The sequence below is a fragment of the Thunnus maccoyii genome, chromosome 2 (assembly GCF_910596095.1).
Source record: "Thunnus maccoyii chromosome 2, fThuMac1.1, whole genome shotgun sequence".
In the NCBI taxonomy this organism is placed as follows: Eukaryota; Metazoa; Chordata; class Actinopteri; order Scombriformes; family Scombridae; genus Thunnus; species Thunnus maccoyii.
The window spans coordinates 33,074,659-33,096,224 of NC_056534.1; the positions used below are offsets into that span (position 1 = coordinate 33,074,659).

Consider the following 21,566-nt stretch of genomic DNA (forward strand, 5'->3'; position numbering starts at 1 on the left):
AGCTTTTCAAAACCAGTGTAATGCTTTTCCATGTATCCCATCACCAGGATATGATGTTTACATTAGAAAACACATTAAAAGAATTCCCCAAAAACCCAATCATAACTGGGATACTAGTGTGCATGCAGACATATTGACTGTGATGCTACGCTGTACATCATTTCTGTCAGGACAATAGAATAATATAAGCAAGACAAGGAAGACAGAATGTAGGCAGATTGACTGAATATTACAGAATATATGGGATGCACAATAAAATACTGGACTATTTTACTAGACTTTACACTGTGTATAAAGGAAAGGAAAGCTACTATAGCAATATCACTAATTGCGTTTAAATTCTGTAGGAATATGTAGAGCACCGTGGTCATACCTTTGCCAGTCTCCTCATCTTCTACCATTTCATCTTCCCTCTATCCCACTGCCCTGACTCCAGAGATCAGGTTGATTAATGTAGATGACAAACAGCACTCATTTATCTCTCCCTCTGTCTCTTTCTCTCCTCCCTTACCATATTAATGACTGTAATCAACTCTAAATAAATAATTTGTGTCCCCCAGTGCATGAATCTCACCCTCCCACCTGTGGCAAATTCAAAAGTTAAAAAGTGCTTTGCTGTGCAGTTTCTTTCTTTCTCGACAGCATCTCCCTTCGCTCCTTTTCATATCTTTCCCCTCATTTATCTTTGTCTGTTTCTTTTAAGGTGTCACACCTTGAAGAGATTAAAAGTGTGTTGCGGTGCGACAGAGTGCCTGTCTCCCTCTTTTGACTGGTAGAAACACTTCAAACAGTGTGGTGACCCTGTTGTTTCCTGCTGTTGCATCATGGCCATGTTGCATGCTGTTTACTTTCAAAGGACCAAAATAATACAGTTGTTTTCTCTTTTGCACCCTTCTCTCCCTTTGTTATTCTCTCGCTCCTTGAACTGTCCCTGATAATACTTATCTCTAAAAGTTAAAGTGTCTCACTTTCGACTGCATTCAACTAAATTTGCTGCGGGTTTACTCATTTCATGACCCTTAACTGTGTTTCTGCAGAAGGAGATGTCGTTGAGTGGCTCGGGTTCTGAAGGTCTGTGGGCCATTCAACTCTTTTAGGTGTCTGTGATGTCTTTCACCAAAGATATAAACACACACCTAAAAAAATCAATATCATTTTAAGTGCACACTATATTTAGAAAGTTTTCACCGCTTTACCTCGCCGTCAGACAGCCCTTTTTCCTTTGGCACTACGTTTTCTCAACTGTAGGACTTCTGTATTCCTACACATGCTGGGCACTGTATTACGCCACAGATCAGCTGTTTGCATCAAAAAGTGCTGGAGTTGAGAAAATGTAGTGCCAAAGGAAAAGGCTGTCTGATGGCAAGGTAAAGCTTTGAAAATTGATTTTTTTAGGTGGGCCTTTATTCAGGTGGTTAAAATACGTTCTACTGCAGGTAATACACTGACTACGGATAACTACCTCATACAATCCCGCCTCAAAAAATCTGAAATATCCCTTTAATAGAAAAAGATGATATGATACGCTAATAAGCTGAATAGCATGAATAGCATTAACATTCAATCAGATAGGAATAAAGTGACAAAAATTTGCCAGAGAAGACACTTTGAGGGAACTGCAGTACGGCTCATCAAGGGATCTCTGGTGTATAAAATGAGTCCCAGAGAGAATCACGACAGATAGTCTTGCAACAAGTGCTGTAGCTGTGCAAAGCTGTTGATTAGTGTACACAGTACAAGTCAAAAGTTTGGATACACCTTCCTATTGTCTTCCTATTCTCTCCTTCGAGCAAAATCAAAGCTCGGGTACTAAACACAGCCTGTGTGGAGTTTATTAAAGTTGCTGACTGTTTACTGTCTGCAACATTTGACGTGGCAAGAGATTACACTATACGTTATCATTCATTTTAGAGTTATTATTTTCCTTCAGGAGCTCATATCAGGCGAATCACCACTACAATAAATCCCAAAGGTTCATATATGCACTTAGCCAAAAGGGAAGGTTAGGGCTTTAAACATAGAGGATGCATTTTGTTCATTACACATGAAATGTTTGTCTCTGAATATTGTTATTCTTAACATTAATATAGTGACACTTTCTTTATTGGTTGTGATGGCCTTTTAGTTTTAACTCCAGTTGATTAGGTAAAGACAAAGTGCTAGTATGTAGCTAAATGTACCCAAGCATTTGCTCAGTGGGAATGAGGCATTATTATTTAGATAAAGTAGGCAGAGAAAGATTTTACTCAACATTTGACTAAATATTTCTACACATTCACCATGTGTTGCGTAATGGGGTTTGTACAAATCCCCCCCTTAGGAACATTTCCTCACAAAAGAGCCCACTGGGCTTTTGAATATTCATTAAATTTGACATTCGAGACAGAAGGGGAACTGACAAGCATATAAGGCGGACTTACTCAACAGAATGCTCATCTTAATCCATTGATAAGCCCTGCCATGTTTGAATAACTAATCAGGAAGTTTAGTGGGAAATCCAGCCAAAGCCCAAATTATCCACCTGACATAGAAAGTTATTTTGCACTGTCTGTATACTTTAACTGTCGACCTAAAACAGAAGGTCAAAAGGAGTTTTCTCCACTATTTACACTGTTCATGGTGAAGTATATTGCAATCACACTTCACTGGATACTGCGTGGTCTCTTGTTTGCTATACCTCCCCCATGTTTTGAAAAGCATACAGCAGCAGTGTTTCTGCTTTCATTATGCACATACACATTCAATATCTTGCATACATGAATAAGAAGCCTTCCCTTGTGGTCACATCACTAAGAAGGACACTTAATTTGGCATGTGTGTTTGTATGTGTATGCCAGGGCTGATGATCAGTGGAGCATGGCCAATGGGAGGCTTAATGCCAATATAATCTAAGGGAGAGTTTGCTGCGGGTGTTCAGTTGACAGACATTTCAAAAAAACACTGTTGACAAAGATTTTAAAGGAAATACATGAAGAGTTGAGCCTGCTTGAAGTCTTGTAGTGCCTGATTTAGTGGATTTTGGTGTCAGGAAACTCTTGAGTGTACATGTGTGTCAAAGACAGAGGTTCCAAGAACTAAGAGCATGTGGGCACAAACACCAAGGCGCTTGCACCCCCTGTTGCATCCCTGGATACTGTAGCCGTGTCTGTTAATCTGGCCTATGATTAATTCATGCATAGCATTCACCACAGGTTTCCATCACACTCTTAAAAGCACACATGTGCACACAAGTTTATATACACATAATAACCCATACCTGTCATTTTTATGTATATAAAAATCCTTAATCATTACTTTTCTATTTGTAGACACACTGGACAAACAGCACAAAACTAACTGGTATGTGAATTTACATCAACACCAGTAGTTCATGATTGGCATAAATTTGGATGTATTTTATATTCTGTATGTCCGAGCCAATTTCTCTTCCCCCATAATTCACACAAAGTATCATGGGACAAGGAATAAGGTCAATACATTGACTGTATTGTATAATTAACCCCACAAAGCAGAGCAGTGCCTACTTTAACCGCCACATTGTAATACCACATGTATAGGGCGACGAATGTCAGAGGCACACATGTTTTGGAGAGGAAAGGGAAAGTTATGAAGACATATAGCATCCTCTGTTATTGGACAGATCCTTTAAGACCAGCTATTAAGGCTCCAGTTGTAAAAAGAAGATATTGCTGATGCTCCTGTTGAAGAAGCCAGAAGTCCCCCTAACCCTTTTTTTGTCCAGACTATGTAGCAGTTGAATGGGGCCTGCCTACAGCTCCTAGGCTGCACTCCAATTCATAAAAGGTGAAAAGTGATTTAGCCAATTGCCAGACCAAGCCAAGCATTAAAAGCAGCTGGAGAAATCTTAAAAACAGTCATAAAACCCATATTTAACCAGTGCAAGGACACTAAAGTTTGAGTTATATAACCTCATCTTTTAGTTAAAAGCCTTAATGCTGCATTTAGCATATTGCCAGAATTTTGACCTAAGGAAAATGATAGAGAGTGATTTAGATGATAAAAAAAAATATGGTTGACTTTCTCTACATAGCCAAAGGACAATAATGGCCTGATTTTAGAAGTGTTTCTTGGCTGGAGAATACATTAGCATTCACACATGCAAATATGCATGGCAAGAGATGTATGCAAAAACTATTTGCAAGAGCAGGATCACTTCTATATTTACATGAATGTCAAGTATTATTTCACCCACTCCTATGAGCTCTCAAGTCCAGGAGTGTGAGCAAAGGACAGGGAAGAAAAGAAAGGTGAGGGTGCTAGGGAGGCATCATCACAAAGTGCATTGAAGCTCATTTTAATGAAAAATTCATCTCGACCTGTTTAGTAAACTCACCCATGCATGCCATGTTTACTGTGCTTAGCCACACTCTTCTTTGTACCTATCCCCAAATCCTTTCACAGTATCTTCTTGCGTCATATCCCTTCATTGCTAGAAGCTCTAATTTAAAGCCTTGAATTAAAAATCCAGGATAGTAAACCCATGTAACTTTATTATGACCTCAATGCTTTAATGTGCAGTAGTAAAAAAAAGTTACACCAGGACCATTTTAATGTCCTCTATTCATTAATTGTGGAATACAAATTGGAGAATTCCATTGAAGTATATCAGATATTTTAAAGAAGTATCTCTTTTCTTTTTTTTTTTTACCCTATTGAGAACTTGAATTGCAGGAATAAGTGAATGAGCTTTCTAACAGAGGAGAATTAATTGAAAGTTGTAGTAAAAGAAGCTAGAAATGCATAAGAGAATAATGCGCTTAGGTGGGTAACACTAAGTTTGAGATGTGAATTAGATGTAATTCTGTAAAGCTCCAACAGTACAAGGTTGTCATGTCCAATTCCCAGCTGTGTGTGACCTCCCTCCTTCCTGCTATTGACATTTTCTAAAGTTTAAACTTGCAGTAATTGATGCGACATAATAAGCTGTAAACATAATACTGACATATCATCACCTAATAAAGTTGATGACAAATGTGTAAGCAAACAAACGCTCATAAGCCCTAGTTCATCGTGGTCTTTACAGGCGCTCTGAGACCATGAGTGAGTCGAATATCTGGTCCTTTAGCTGATAAATGCACCGCTATGATCACCTGCTAGTTGCTAACGTTTTCTGTCTGCCACTCGGTGCTGTAGTGTGCAGCAGGTTTATCAGAGTTTATTCACTAACAGTTGCCTTAATCTGGAAATGACACCGGTGAGAGCAGTGAGACTGAATCTAAACAACCCCGACGTAGCTCTCTTCATGACGACACAGACACAGGTTGGTTCTTTGAAACGGGCGTTTGTTGCTCGGACATGTCTTGTTTCTCTGATGCATCCCTGCCATAGTCACGCCATGAGGACTGTATTTTGTGAATGAATATAGTACGAAACACATCAACAAGGTGTACAGGACTTGAGAGTCTTTCAAAAGTCCTTTAGACTGTCTGCCTTGGCTTCAGACGTCAATAATCATAACTTTAAATGCAATGTAGACAGTCTCGCAATGAAATTCGTCGTAGTAGTAATGTGAACGGACAACATTAGTTCCAGTATAAAACGTGAAAATACAAACAATGGACTAATGCACTAGTGGTTAAACCCTTTCAGTCACAGATGATAATTTTCTAACTGTATGAGACAAGTGTGTTTAATTACATCAGAAATTTTAACCTTTTTAAAATGATTTAAATCAAACGAATTATTTATTTATTGCACTAAATTAAGAAATCAAATCTGAATTAACTGTTAATTATGCATCATGAACACAAAGTATTTATGCGACAGCACTTCCACCCAAGGAGCAGCTCCTTTCAGATTATATTGCAAGTGTACAAAAATTGATTAGAGCAGTTTTTAGTTAACAGTAATTTTTGTAAGTTTTTAATAAACCCACTTATTTTGAACTCCACACACCCAGATTTTTTTAAAATGTTCAATCTTGTAGTCTTTAGCCCCACCAACATTGCCTCAAGTGATTTCAAAAGGATTTATAGAACTATTTCTATGTGTGCAGTAAACACCTGTAAACAGACTTTGATGTGTAAAATCGATGTCTAGATGTAATAGGCTTCCTTTACTTTTTGTCTCTGGTATAGGCCCCTTGAGCTGTATTTCTCTCATAACTACAGAAACCTCACATCACAATGCAGTTCTTAACAAAGTGATATAGTAATGACACCTGGGTGAAACAGCAAGTTAGATAGTTAATCAAAGTCATTTGATGCTTTGAGCTCTCTGGGGAGTCCTTTATGAAAATGAAAAAAATATGGAGACTTACAAATCACAACCATCACATGAAAATTCATAGGCAAAGTTAAGTTTTTTTCAATAATAATTCATATTTCACTTTGTTTTACTCAAAGAACAAACCTTTGTAGGCAGTCGTTGTAGGCACTGTGATAAAGTTTGATAGCGTCTATACACATAGCTGACCAAAGAAAGAGGAGTTTCACCATGTCGTCCACACTGTCATACTGAATCATCAGTGAAAATAACGCATACAGTACTTTTAATGACCTGAAACTCAACAACTTTGTAAGTTTCTACAAGGTCTGGTGTAACCGAAATGCTGAGCTGTGATTTGTATGGAACCGCTGTTGCCGACAGGGGTTTTTGTGTGAACAGTGACAACCAGGAATTAACCCGTGACAGCAGGCTGGTATATGAATAGGCAATAATGGGTTGAGCATGTATTCATTAGCCCAAATTAGCATTTGTGTTTAAAAGCCAACGCAATGCTGTAGCACCATAGTTGAAACATTAAAATGCCTGATATCTGCAGGGCATCCTGATGTCTCAGCGGACTGGAGCTCATGTCTCGATGTGTCAAAAAGTTCAGATCTGACACATGTACTGTAATGCTCTTCTTTTATCACAGTTACTCTCCCCACTACCTCTCTTCAGCAGTTATATATTCTAAAAGCTTTATTATTACTGATGGATCCTGCTGAGTTAGGCACTTGTGACAACAGAGGAGTTCCTGTCAGGAAGCGATTATTTAAATCAGTGCATCAATTAACATGTCTGCTTACGAGGAGTCCTGTTGTTATTGGTGACAGCAGAATTACTTTGGTGTTATCAGTGGGAGAGACATTTGCAGGAGCAAATTAATTGACCAAAAGCACTTAATTTACACAGAATTAACATTAGCTACCTGCAGATCGCTAACAAGATGAACAAAAAAGATCAGACGGTTCTTATTGTACAAACCACTCCCTCTGATGTTGACATCTAAATGCGTAAAATACAGTGATGGGACATTTAACGCAATTAGGTAATGTCATTTCAAAGTGTCAAAACTTTATTCTGTTTTCCGCTTTATTTCATGCTTTTTATGCTTTATTCTTTTCATTGTTGTCGGTGTTAACAGACGTTTAGAACAAACAGCTCAGAGAGCGACTACGGCTGTAATAAGCCTTTCTTCCATTTTGCAGTTTCGGAGGATTACTGAATGACACATCAATTAGAGCTAAACTCAAAATAAGTTTTACAGCAGAAAAACAAGAAGTGAACACATCTATTGTTTAATTTTCCATTGCTACACTGCTTCTCTGTCAATTTGCATAGAGTTCAACTATTCGGTTGAGGTCTCTCCGCCAGCCATCATTCCACTATCTGTCAGTCTCCAAGCGATCATACAGAACAGATACCGCATGGCACACTGTGTAATGTTATTGCTTCTGTCAGTAGGCCTTAAATTAGATACAGTCACACATTGTCTTCTCTAACACCAGCTTATGCTTTTCTACAGTATGTCTGATATTTGTTGTATATGAACAATGAAACTTGTTCTCACCATCACTGAATGTGTCACCGTCCTGACTCTTCTCTGAATGGTTTATACACCCCATACTGAGAAGACAAGTAAAATAAATGCATGTGACTTAAACACAAATCTTTGGAAATATGCTGACCTGCACTCATGTTGGAAATCTGCACTACAAGCTGTATTACAGGACTGAGAGCTGAACAGCCAAAGAGAACTAGCTGGATGTCTGAGACAGCAACTAGCACAGCACATCTCCAATTTAAACCAGCTCCACTTTCTCTTTATCTTTCCCTCTTGAAATTAAACCCTCCTTTTCCCTTCTTTCATTCCCTTCTTACCCTGCTTCTCCAATCTCTAACTGTCAACCCCCCCCTCCAGCCCTTCAGTCTTTGCATACATTTGTAACACACACACACACACACACACACACACACCTTGCTTTAGGGTGAGCCTTTCACAACACAAATCTCAATTGCTTTTTCAAACAGTCGGTGGAGGAGTGAGAGGCTTAAGAAGGAGGAGATAGACAGGATAAAGACAGTGAGAGAGAGATGAGAAAGTAAGGCCTAATCCCAGATTGATGGCTGCTAATAAAGTTTGATTATGACTGACAAGGCACTCTGGGTTTCTAATTGACACTTGTAATAGCCTGGGAGCCCAGACAGTGAGGCGATGGAAGGTTGGAGGCTAGGGGGAGAGAGAGAGGGTGGGAGATAGAGACTTCTCTTTAGGATCAGCAGTGTGGGAAAAGCGCCACATTACAGTCCAAATTACAAAATGAAGGCAACATGGATGAACAAAATGGAAAAAAAAAAAGGCAAACTGCCACCGTGACCACTGTGAGTAATTTGGCAACTTCGTCGGTAGATTTATCAACTTTTCAGACCTCACTGCCAACCTTTTCTTGAAAAGCCACCAGCAACAGATCTACTGAGATTTTTCAACCACTTGGAGCAATGTCAATGTTTTGTCTGCCGCAGCAATTGGTTATACAAATATTAGCTGATGCTGATGTGTGCCACATTGCTTACACTGATAATCGTAGACAACAGCCACATAACTTAAGTTAACTCAATTCACAACCAGCCTGTTTACCTCTTTTCACATTACAACATATGTTTCTGTAAACACTTGCAAATGAAAACATATGTTGATAATAAAACAATAAATTGTTTCCATTTTTATTAAATAATTGAGTGCAATTCATGGTTATCAGTTTGTATAAGCACACATATCATACAATGAAATATTAATCATGAAAAAACTTTCATTGTATATTATAATATAGCCCAGTGCAAGTGATATTTTATAATCAGGTCAAATTATACAATTTTGCTTGATCACTTCAACAGTCAAAGCTAGAATCATGAAAAAAGGCTTTTGTCTGTGTGTGTGTGTGTGTGTGTGTGTGTGTGTGTGTGTGTGTGTGTGTTTTGCAGACTGTGGCTGTTACAGATTCATTTCCTAGAATTAACTCGTTCTTCCTACAAGCACACAATTTGAGAACAATTTAGATAGAAATCCTTTTCACTACATTCACTGTAGAGCACAACTGTTAGCTGCTGCAGACCATGCCAGACCACTTATTTAGGAAGATGTTTCTTGATAGTGAGATAGCCAAAGAGTATGGCTTTGCCAGAACCAAGACGGTCTCCGTAGTAAAAACACTGGCCAGGAATGATGATGAGTGCATTACAGAAGCAATGAAGCGGTTTCCATACAACCTCGCTACAGATGGGAGCACAGATATGGAGGACATAAAAATGTACCCCATTGTGGTTTGACTTTTTGATGTCAGTCTTGGGAAGGTAGTTGTGATGTTGCTTAAGATTTGTGAGTACAAGAGAGTACTGGGAGAGCAATATTTGAATTGCTTGATGGGGAACTAGAGAAGAGAGGCATACCATGGTCAAATTGTTTCAGATTTGCAGCTGAAAATCATAGCAGCTTTTCTGAAGGCACAAAATCCACACATCTACCTAGTTGATTGTGCCTGCCACCTGATATACCTAGCTGCAGAGAGGGCTTCCAGGCAGCTTAGTGTGAACATCGAAGACTTCCTTATCATCATGTATTACTATTTGGACAAAAGCAACAAGACAAAGTCAAGTCTACATGACATATAGATCATGTGTGATGCAGAGGTTTTGGTCTCCACAAAATGGCTGTCTCTGGGGCGGTGTGTGAACCATCTACTGCAACAGTGAGATCCACCTACTATTTTCTTTGACAATGAGGTGGATGCAGGAAAGAAAAAGAAGACAGAACCCTCAGGTTCCGCCAAGCTGCCAAAGTCTCCATCTGGTCCTACCCACAAGCCTAAAGCCACACCTTCCGCCAGCATGCCAGCTACAATGTAGCCCTAGCTCTCCTCTTCTATCCCACCAAAGCTGCCCAAGCCTCCATCTGGTCCTACCCGGAAGCCTAAAAGCACATCCTCCATTAGCATGCCAGCTAGAACGCAGCCCAAACTCTCCTCCTCTATCCCACCAAAGCTGCCCAAGCCTCCATCTGGTCCTACCTAGAAGCCTAAAGCCACACCACTTACCAGTATACCAGAAGTTAAAGTTGCTTCACACCTTGCTGCAGAGTTTGACTTAATCAGATTCCTCTTCAAGCAAAATTAAATTGGAAAGAGAGCTGCAAAAGAAAAAGAAAAAAAACCTTAAAGAACAAGAAAGAAGAGAAAAGGGTCTGACAAAACCTGAGAAGGTACTTCAGTTCTTCATCAACCCCATGTCAAAGGTGTATTTACTCTTTCTGAAGAGAGTCAAACCATATTTTTGACATCACCAGCCAATTACTTCAAGAGGAGCCTTGCATACATATCCTGCTTCCAACATCGGAGCTGCAACTGCACTAGGTATTGCTTTCATTCTGTAAGCCTGAGCATGTGATCGTTATGATGAATGAAATTGGTAGAGGCATCAAGCCAACCAGCACAAGGGAAAATCAGCTACCTGATGAGGAACTCTCAATTGGCCAGGACACCCAAACCTTTATCCAAAGCCAGGGTAACCTAGAGCTGAATCATTCTTCAGAGATGCGAGGAAGTTCTTTTCATCTACAGCTGACTACATGGTTTCCAAATTTCCATTTGGGGATGAGCTGCTTATGCATGGTGTTGTGGCAGACATAGCTAAGAGGCAATCTGTGAAATTGCATTCTCTCTGGTTCTTTATCAGCTGCTTTCCTTCTATTCTGCCTGAAAAGGTCACTATGGATCAAGTGGAAGATGAGTTCCGGATGTATCAAACCAGCAGCTTTGAGGACAGCATCCTCAGCGAGCGCACTGATGAGGCCCGGTGAGACATTGGGCCTTTGAAGAGGGGAGGCAAGGAGGTCTTCTCCAACCTTTCAGCAGTCATGCATGGGATATTGGTTGTCTTCCATAGCGTTGCTGATTGCAAGAGGGTTTTCAGTCTCATTACCAAAAACAAGACCCAATACAGAGCCAGCCTGAGCACTGACATGATAAGTGCCTTGGTGAAAAGGAAGATGAGCATAACTGCAAAGGGGACTGTCACATGGAAGTCTTCAGTGATGCTCTGCTCAGAAAAGCCAAGTCAGCAAGCTATGAAGCAAAGCAGTCAAGAGCAAGTGCCACAGCAAGTGGCTCTTGACTGCTTTAAAGAGGTGATAAATGATGCAAAAAAAGAGGTAATAAATGATGCAAAATGGCATCTCAACTGTAGTTAAAAGAGGGGAGAGCATCAAGGTCAAGGTGAACAAAATAACAAAAATACACCCAGAAATACATTTACAAAAAAGACAGTTTATCCAAAACATGGGAAAATATATAATAGTTAACTTACTTGGTTACTTTCAAAAATATCTCAGCTCTGCATGTTCTGTTGAACAGCTTTCATTGGATGTGCTTAAAAGGGACATAATATACCTTTTGTGATTTTCTGTTATTTTAGTTATGATGTCAGATATTTATTTTAAAGCTGGAGTGCTGGACTTTTTTTCTCCTCCTTCTGGCAGTGAGAGTAAAGGGGGGCGCTCGGCTGTGATTGCCTGAGTACAAAGATGTTACTAGAATGAGGGGAGGACATTTTTCTTCATTTGATAACATTAAGAATAAAGTTAGCGTGAGCGAGACAGAGTGCAGCTGTGGTTGAGCAAGTTAGAGAGTGAATGAAGAGAGGGAGCGGTGGTAGTGAGAAAGCTGGTGAATCAGATCAATAAAACGTTATTTTCTGATTGTTTCCACAGCGGTTACGTTGTAGAGTATTAACACGCCCACACCCCCACACTTCTCCTCTCAACCCTGTGGTGGTGCACAGCAAAGCCTGGTTTGGTCTGAATACGGCCTGACACATACATGCAGTACGCTCTCAGGCATACCCCAAATGACAGGCACACAGAGAGGGCTGGTAAAGACGTAAAGATATATTTTGATGCTCCACCAGCCCAAAAACGTATTTTTAACGGCCCACCAGCCTACTGGGATTTGTCCCAGTATGCCCGATGGCCAGTACATACTGGCCGTAACCTACTGTTGCAGCTGTAAAACAGTGGATACATTGTTTTGAGCATCATACAACCCTCACGAAATGACTTGTTTCACTACCAGAATTTGATCCATTCAGTCCTATAACATTTGTGAAAGTCTAGAAGAGCTGCACGATTAACAGCCAAACGGCCAGCACAGGAATGTCACGCCTGACATGAGATTTAAAAACTCCATATGCTGTGAAATACAGAGAGATTTATCTTGCGGTGATAGGCTTAATCAGCATTGTGTGAACTCGTTTTGCAAGGACTTGAATGTTACAGACATTAATTTACATGTAAAAGTGCCGCACTGCAGGTTTATGTCATGGTCAAAGCTCTAAAACTTTAGGTGAATGTATGTAAAAATGCTCCCTCAGGGGTTCAGCCTCGAACTGACTGTATAAATAGTTAACTTACTTGGTTATTCATTTATATAACACTTTTACATGTTCAAAAATGTCTCAGCTCTGTATTCTCTGTTGAACGGCGTGCACTGGCAGTCAAATACATGCACTTAATAAAGGGGACATAACATGCGCCTTTTGTGTTTTTCTGTTATTTATATACAGTTATGATGTTGGAGCATAAAAATGCTCTATGCAAATAAAAACCCAGTGATTCAGCCTGCTCTGAACTGACAGCAGATTGACTTCTATTCCAAAATGTAAATATCTGTCTGTTATTAAAGGAATTCTTCTCTAGAATACATAATTGGATTGTTTTCTTCATGGCCAATTTATATGTTGAATAACTTGATGATATGGTGGTGAGTGGGGAAATGCATGTGAACTAAGCGTTACACTATTGTGGTACTCAAAATATTTTCCCAAGAATGGCAGGTCAGTATACCTGTAAGAATGGGAACCATAGTAAATATACTAACATGTATATTCTGGTGATTTCTGCAATTTTTTTGACATCCATAGCCACTTTCCATGAAAAAGTATAATTATAAGTGTTAATTCAGATATGTATTTTATTGATTGTTCCTTACTGAAGTGAGGAAAAGTGATCAATGTGATGATACTGTTGTTTTGTGTCTGCTAGATGTTTGTAACAATGTTTAAGGCAATTGTTTGTTTACATGTCAGCCATAACAACTTTACATGGTAATAATATGTCAGGGCTCTGTGTCTGTCAGCTTGTTTTTGTGTGCTTCTGCCCCCTAGTGACCAAAGATGGACTGACGCAGCTTTTATCACATTATCATAGTAGATGATTTTTACCCTGAAGCGCTGTGAGTGCTCTTTCTTCCCCTTTTCTGATATGAATACTGTAGTAAAATCCAAATCTGGGTGAGAATATATTGCACCTTAGTCTGATACCTTTTAGTGCTTAGTTTGGTTTATTTGCATGTTTGAGAAAAGTCACAGAAAGACAAAAGTGAATTTGTCAATGTGGAAAATAAGAACACTAGCAAATGCCCTCCATTCTCCTTGTCATTTTCTGGCACTAACACAATATTTCCTGCAGGTTACCAAAGCACCGCAGTTCCTTCTGGAAATTGAACCTTAATGTGTTGGTCACAGTACGCACATTATAGTGTGGATGAAAATATGCTGAAGAGAACTGATTTCTCCTCAACTTTGTTTCAGTTAAGGGGTAACAATTTTGCCATTGTGAGAAAGGACGTGTGTATGGAAAAAAAAAAACAATTTTTGTCTTAATACAGAGTCATTTCTCTCTGTTTTTGAATATCTGGGTTTTTGTATAACTCATTTTCAACGTCTGTGTACATTACTGATTGCAGTTCTCACATTGTTTGTTCAGCATATGGAAAAAGAATGTAAATGCATGTATTACTACTGAAAATCAAACTGTAACTTCCTTAATGTCTTCAGAATAAGCAGTTTCATATAAGGTGGAAAGGTAATTTGTCAATATTGTCTTCAACATATTCTAAACTTGCTTTGTCACATCCCTCATTTCTCTTCAAACAATGTGTTACATGTCTTCAAGGCAAATCATGAAGGGAAATGTAGTTTAAGGTGAAAACTACAATTCTCAAGTTTTACAGGGACTGTACAAACTCCAACACAAGCGAGTCGTTGCCTTTTCACCTTTGCTTGCAACATTTCACTTCTGAGTTCCAGCTCAAAATTCAGCTTGATGATGACAGTGTGTGGACTTGTGCACACCACCTAACCCATTACATGTACGTTTGCTTTCATAGCCGTGGTATCTTGCTGAAAGCATCTAATTTAAAGTAATAATATGCAATAGTTTCATATGTATTCAAGTGTGTCTTCCAAGTATCAATGACGATGTAACGCTAAAGTGATTTCACATAAGCAACTCATGAAAGCGGCTTTTAAGGGCCACTTCACCCAAATTATAGAAGCTCATACAGTAATTTCTTACCTTTAGTTGTATCTATCCATGCAGATAGTTTCAGTTTTGTGTAGTGAAGTTTTGAGAGTTTTGCGTCTGAAATGTATGCTGTTTCTCCGATACGGAGGAGGACAAATTCTGATTTATGGTCTTTCAAACATTTAAAAAATGGGATTTAAAATTTTAAACAGCATCATTTTCTAGAAAAAGTCCCCCCCTTTACTCTGGATAATCCACAAACACAATGATTGTCTCTTCAGTAGAAAGTATTTCCAAAAGACTTGTTCACAGTGTGTTCTGTGGATTATCCAGAGTGAGTGGAACATTACAACAAATGAATTTTATGATGTTCCTACTGATTACATATTGCAACAGCTCAGATATTTAGTTACTTGCCAATTTGTAATGTCTTAGGTGTTTTGCCCTAGCAAACAACTCGAATATCACTACTGATATTGCACCGGTGTCACAGCAAGACCAAACATAGAGATGCTGCGGTTCAGAGTCAAATCCCTCTGTGGTCGTTCAAGCTAAACCTTCATGCACTAATGGTTCTGTAAGGAACTTTAGATAAAAACATCTTCCAGATGGTACAATTTATGTACCGTGAATACTCCTCTGCTCTAAATTTTAACCTCATGCCCCTCTGTATCCCACTTTCTTAGGTTCAGAGATGGTGGAGGCCCAGTGTCAGAGGTTTGAGGTGAGGAGTGCAGATGGAGAGAGAGTTCTGTTCTCTGCGGACGAAGAGGAGATCAGCATCGGCACTGAGAAACTCCGAGTCACAGGTGGGTTTACACACAAAGCTGTAATTATATGATTTGTAGTATGTAATTGTATGATTTGTAGTATATGCCTTTTTAAATATTGGGTATCTTTATGTTTATGCATTTCTTAAAATCCCCAAAAATGTCAATACATATTATACATATTCATTTATTAAGAGTTCAGTAAGGCAGAGTGAATCAGGTTCATGCATCCAGATGTATGACATACATCATTATAATGACTACATCATAACTTGTTGCTGTCTGAATTGTAATTAAAAGGGCAATATTAATCATATTTCCGAGACAGTGCATCATGGTAAAGTTATAAATGAATGTATATCATTCCACATGCATATAAAGTAAAGATGACCATAGAGGTCACAGTTTTGACATGCTTTCATATCCATTCTCCGCATTCATGAGGAATTGATAGTAGACATTTTCATGATTTATGCTGAGCAGATCCAGTGTTGGACAGGCAGTGGGCTCAGATTAATTTGTGTTGAGTAACAAGGTTACTTGAAGACACATACAGCTTACAGTACATACACATGCTGTAAGCTGTTACACAGAGTGCTCTTGATGAGTGCAGCCAAACAAGACTTGGGTCAGCAAGCGGAGCAATTTTTACTGAATTGAAAAAAAAAAAAAGTCCTGAATAAGAGAGAGATACAGTAGAAAACAAAAAAGGGGAGAAAGAGACAGATGGTGAGAAGTCTTAGCAAAGGACAAAAGAGAAAGCAATTTAAGTGAAATGAAAAAAATAAGAAACTGAGAAGTGAGAGGGAAAATTTCTCACTTGTGCCGTTTGCCTTTATTGTGCTAAAATAGCTTTTTTTTTTCTCTGTTGTCGCTCTCATTTACTCATCTTATTTAATGAGAGAGAGAACATCCAGTGGAGGCTGGTAGGGCTTAGCTGATTTTGTGCGCGCAGTATGTGTGCGCGCGTATACGTCTCTGTTTGCTTTCAAGTTTGAATACATCTGTGGTTCAGTTTTCCAAGACCTTTACACAAACACACAAATCCATTCAAGGTGAACTATACAAACCAAGCACACGTGTACACACACACACACACACCACCCTGGGTAATTGGGGAGATTTGTCCATTAGAGGCAGTCTGAAAGAATGGGCGGGCAGAGGATGAAAGGAGAGGTGGAGGGGTGAAGGTCTAGAGGCGATTGTTGCTGTCATTTACTGTTTGATGGAGGTGAGAGAAGAGAGAGTAAGCAGCGGAAACATATCCATTCAACTCATATACTGACATCCAGTAGAGTAACCCTATGCTACTGTTATTTTTCTTTTAGATTTGTAGATAGATAATGTTTTAAATTTAAGCTGTAACTTTCCACACATTGATTTACGTGAATGAGCCAATGAAAAAAAAAAAGTGCCATGGCAGCAAGTGAGGTGTGATACTAGCAGGCTTATGCTTGATTTCTATGCGTGAGAATATAAACAAACCCCGGTGTGAAGTGTGTCGGTTCCGGTGTACTAGCTCTGCTTTGAAATCACTTGATGGGTATTGTGTGCCAGGACATTTGCCACCCAACAGAGTGCACAATGTCTCTGCCAATTGTAAATATAGCAATGATACCAAAAGTAACAAAGTCAGAGGCTAGAACGAGCTACGGTTGACAAAGTTAGAAACATTGTATAAACTAGCAATCACCCATAGCAGCACACAAAGATCCACCTTCAACTGCCATTTCCACCATTGTTGAGAGAACTGAGAGCAGTTTTTCTTTTCGTTTTCTGTCTTTTGACAGTCGCATAAAAACACTTGTGCGGTGTTCAATGGGCCTTAGAATAAAGCTCAGAAAATGGTGCTTCAACAGAAAAATATAACAGCACCCTTCAAGTTTAGGCCCTTTTGAGGTTCAACTGCACCTTATTAGAGATGTGGTCCTCATCCTTCCCTCAAGGACCTCATTGAATGAAACTTGGGATGTGTTGAAGTTTCATACAGAGTCAAACAATATCTTTTTGTTATGTATTTGCCTATCAATGGGCAAAGCAGCCTTGTGCAATATTAGATTTGTAGCAGTGCTGGGCTTCCAGCATGTTGAGTTCAGTCTCAGCAGGACCAGTGACCAGTGCTTCCCCCAAGCATCTGTTCAGGGCAGCAGACTAAAGCAGAGGTGCTTGCTGGACATGGGGGGTTAAATACTGGATTATATTTTATGTTTTTTTTATAAACAATTCTGTTCATAAGTAGCAGTTTTACATTTGGGTTTTTATTTTTTGGGGGGGATACCAACTGGATGACATAATGAGCATACAGAATCAGTAAAAATAGATGGCTAAGGTAAAGTAAACCACTTTATTAATATTATGAAAAGGCTGAATATTCAAAAAGTTTCCAACCCCCACATTTTTACTTTTCCCATGTACTACTCATGACATCAGTGTTATGTTATCAGTGGATGTACATATTGCTACTTCATATCAGTTGTATTTGAACATAATTCACAGGACACATGGCTGATCTGGGCTCTGTGTGTCATGCATTTGAAGTGTCTGCCACAGGTCGAAGAAGAAAGAGATGATGCAATATTGTGCTGTTTCACACTAAAGATGTTTTTTTTCTCTCTTCCTTTCCTTTCCTCCTCTCTCTCTCTCTCTCTCTCTCTCTCTCTCTCTCTCTCTCTCTCTCTCTCTCTCTCTCTCCAGGGAATGAAGGTGTGGTGTTCAGCCATTCTGTAGAAACATCACATGTGAGGGCAGAACCCTTCCAGGACCTAAAGTATGTATTCTGAGTGATTTTTTGTGTTTATATGCATGTTTGTGTCTATGATGGGGGGTCTGGCACATTAGTCCAATTTACAAATTCCTCTTGTTGTTAATATTTTAGTTGTGGTAGAATATTTATGAAATGTATGTTCTCATGAATAATTACTAAAATAGTAACACCACAAATAACAAAAAAAAAGCATTGTTATGTAAAAAGCATTAGCTGCTGAGTTGGTTAACTATCCGGTCCTGTGGTACAATGAGCTCATTACTTGTACTCAGCTCACTGCAGAGAGAGGTGCGCTGCTGATTGGCAGCCTGAAAGACCTGACAGAGGAAACAAAAGCCCTCCAGGCTACAGCGTACAAGGGTCAAACTGTTACTGAGGGGACTTTTCCACTGATACATGCACTTGAACACATGTAGTGCAAGATACACACATACCAGCTCAGTTTATCACCTTTTTAATTCATGGAAGAGAGTTTATCACCTTTTTAGCTGCAAGTTCAATACGAATCACATATTTGTTCTTTTATATTTACGAATTTTAGAAAGAGATAAACTGTGATGGGGAGTACTTGTGATCACAGGCGGCTCCTCATCAAAGCTGAACAATAAATGTGTGATGAATGAAGGAGGCTACCCCCAGCTCAGTGTGGCCTAATGCTGTTGACAATAACAACAGCTCCAACTGCTGGTTCCACTTTATTATGTGTATGTTTGTGTGTCTTCTACTTGTCCCCTCTACTGTGTGTTTTGGGTGTCTTTCATGGGCATATGTCTTCCATGCCTCTGTCTCATTTGGGTTGTGTCAGACAGGATTTATCCAAAGTGGCATTTGGCCGGGCAGAAAAAACGCAAGGGAGACAGTGAGCGAGAGAGACAGACGAAGACGAAGAAAGCGATAAGGCTCAGTGGAAACCAAGATGCTCGCTATACTCTGTACAAGGGAAGAGAGTAGAGAAGGAAGGGAGAGAAAGAAATGACCTGAGAGATGAAGAAGACATTGAGATTAGAAAGTAGCACATAGAAAGGGAAGAAGGGGGGGGGGGATAGGGGTGATGAAGAGGGGTAATCAAAAGGAGAAAGAAATAGAAGAAAAAGAGAACAGAGGGCAGAGGAGGGTGACAGAGGGAAGGACTTCACAAGGAGGGGATGGACGTTAGTGCATAGAAGAATAGATTAAATCGAACTGGCTCCTGCAGGGAGATTGAGTCGTAGCAGCAGATAATGGAATACGGCAAAAATACAAAAGCATTCAGTGTGTGCAAAATGGCAACAGAGCCTTTCTTTTGAGACAAGTGGAAAATATGGGGAGGTTCAAATGAACTGAAAGAGTTAACCAACTAAAACAGTCCATTTAATCGCTTTTAAAAAAAGAAATTGGTGAGAAGACATTCCGACAGGCTGATAATGCCACATGAAATGCTGGGCATTATGAATTCATAAATGTGAGGAATGTGAAACAATGGTGGTCGTCTCATACTCTTCTTAAGCATTTAATTTATTTCCTTCAGTCTTATTTAATCAGCTTGTATCAAGCTCGGCAGCAGCGTCATCGATGGCCTCCTCTTCTCTCAAACATTTACAGGCTATTTTAATAGAATCCCACTTGAAGTTGATGTTATTTTCACTTTATTGAATGGAGTAAATTGCCTGCTCAAGTTGATGCTCAGACAAATAGTTGTTTGTCTTAGAAAGTACAACCTGAACCAAGGCTAGTGTGTTCAAGGAAGTATGAATACATGCACAAATGGAACATACTTCCTTAAAGCTTGTCCCCATGTTTATATGCAGCCGGCTCAATGAAGAGTCTGAGTCTCATCTGAAAGTTCAACTAAAGTATGAAAAGTTAGACTAAACCTGGTAGCTCCTCTTAAATTCAGCCAAATTCAAAGTGTGTCAGAAGTAGAGCAAAACCGAAATGACTTGACACAGATGTATGAGATATACGGTCAGAGAGAGAGATAAAAGAATGATTGAAAGCAACATAAAACAAGATGTAGAGGAAATAGGACCCCATGCATGCTGAGGGATCAAAGGAGACAAGAGGGGGAAGGTATTTCAAGGAGCGGGTGAACTAGAAGGAGTTAGATTAGTTGAAGGAAACAGAGAAGTGATAGAGAGAGGTATAGGAGTAGGTGGGGATGGGGAAAAAAAAAAAAAATAGGTGGAAGGAGGAGTGAGAACATTGGGTCAATAGACAGGTCAGTGCAGATAAGCCAGGCGATGAAACCTGCGGTGAAGTCCTGAGATGAAGGAGGAGAGAAGGAAGCACTCCAGTGACTGGTGTTATAAATTCAACACAGACAATCCTTACATTTGGGCTGTTTTTATCAGTTTGAACACATTTTGAGGTCATTAACACCTCTGTGGAGTGACATGTAACTCTTGTTAAAAAAAAAAAACACTTGATGCATCTATTTTAGCCTGCATTTACCATGTCATCAAAAATAAAAATGTCACCACTTTTTAGCATGGATATATGGACACACATTCAGTCATGTATGCTCACAAAATACATCCACATAAACACATCTGTTCACACACAGAACAAACAAATTCACTGTTGAAAACAAGTACAATAAGTTAAACACACACACACACCCTCACACAGAATTGATGGATTAAAAGGCTGTTTAACATATGCACATATGCCGTGAATAAAGTGAAACCACTTATCCCCCCCACATATTCAAACAGGAAGTGACACACACACACACACACACTTATACACATTGCACCGACCTCTACACTGCATCACCTACTGCAGGGTTAATGAAAACCACAGAAAAATAATACTGATAAAAAGGCGATTACATGCTTCAAATTCGTCCTCCTCTTCGTCGTCACTCATTAGCTGTTTAATGGAAGGGAAAGAAACAACGGACGGAAGCGTAGTCGTTATTAGCACGATTTTTTTTTTCAGCTTTTTATTGAGGTGTATCAAATATGAAAAGATAGTTCACACTGCTATCAACGTAAAAATAAGGTTGTCTTCTCTTTTTCCTAATTCGCAGGCGGTATTCACTCTAGGTTTTAATCCCTTTCTCATTGTAACGTTCTTTCTCTTTCTCCTCATATCTTCATCCTCATCTCTCCACTTCCTAACTCTCTTATTGACACATCCGCTTTTCTTGTTCCCGTTCTCATTCTGTCTAGTTCCTCCTGCATTCGCGTCCCTTTGTTTTGCCTGTCCCTCCCCTCTTTTCCTGTCTCGTTATGAAAAGTAGAGCGTTATGCATTGAAGGTAAATGGGACATGTAATGAGCGGATTGAAGTCCATTTAAAGCTAATGATCTATCTTACAGTTTAACAGTGAGAGAGGAGGGGGGGGAAGAAAAGAGGGAAACAAAGAAAGATAGATAGTACACACTTTATGTGATAGAGTATAGGTCAAGAAAAGATGCTGCACAAGTCAGTCTGCATCTTGCATACTGCAGTCATTGGCTATAAAAGCA

At 39.4% G+C, this 21,566-nt stretch overlaps 1 protein-coding gene across 9 annotated transcripts in view; it reads left to right on the forward strand.

The window, feature by feature from the left end:
- The window catches only part of LOC121887251 (zeta-sarcoglycan), a 368,949-nt gene that overhangs the window by 302,706 nt on the left and 44,677 nt on the right, over positions 1 to 21,566 (forward strand). For all 9 annotated transcript variants that reach the window (XM_042397929.1, XM_042397955.1, XM_042397937.1 and 6 more), the window contains 2 exons: positions 15,268 to 15,390; positions 18,046 to 18,118. In XM_042397929.1, coding sequence (XP_042253863.1) covers positions 15,268 to 15,390; positions 18,046 to 18,118 — 196 coding nt within the window. The remainder of the gene's footprint in view (positions 1 to 15,267; positions 15,391 to 18,045; positions 18,119 to 21,566) is intronic.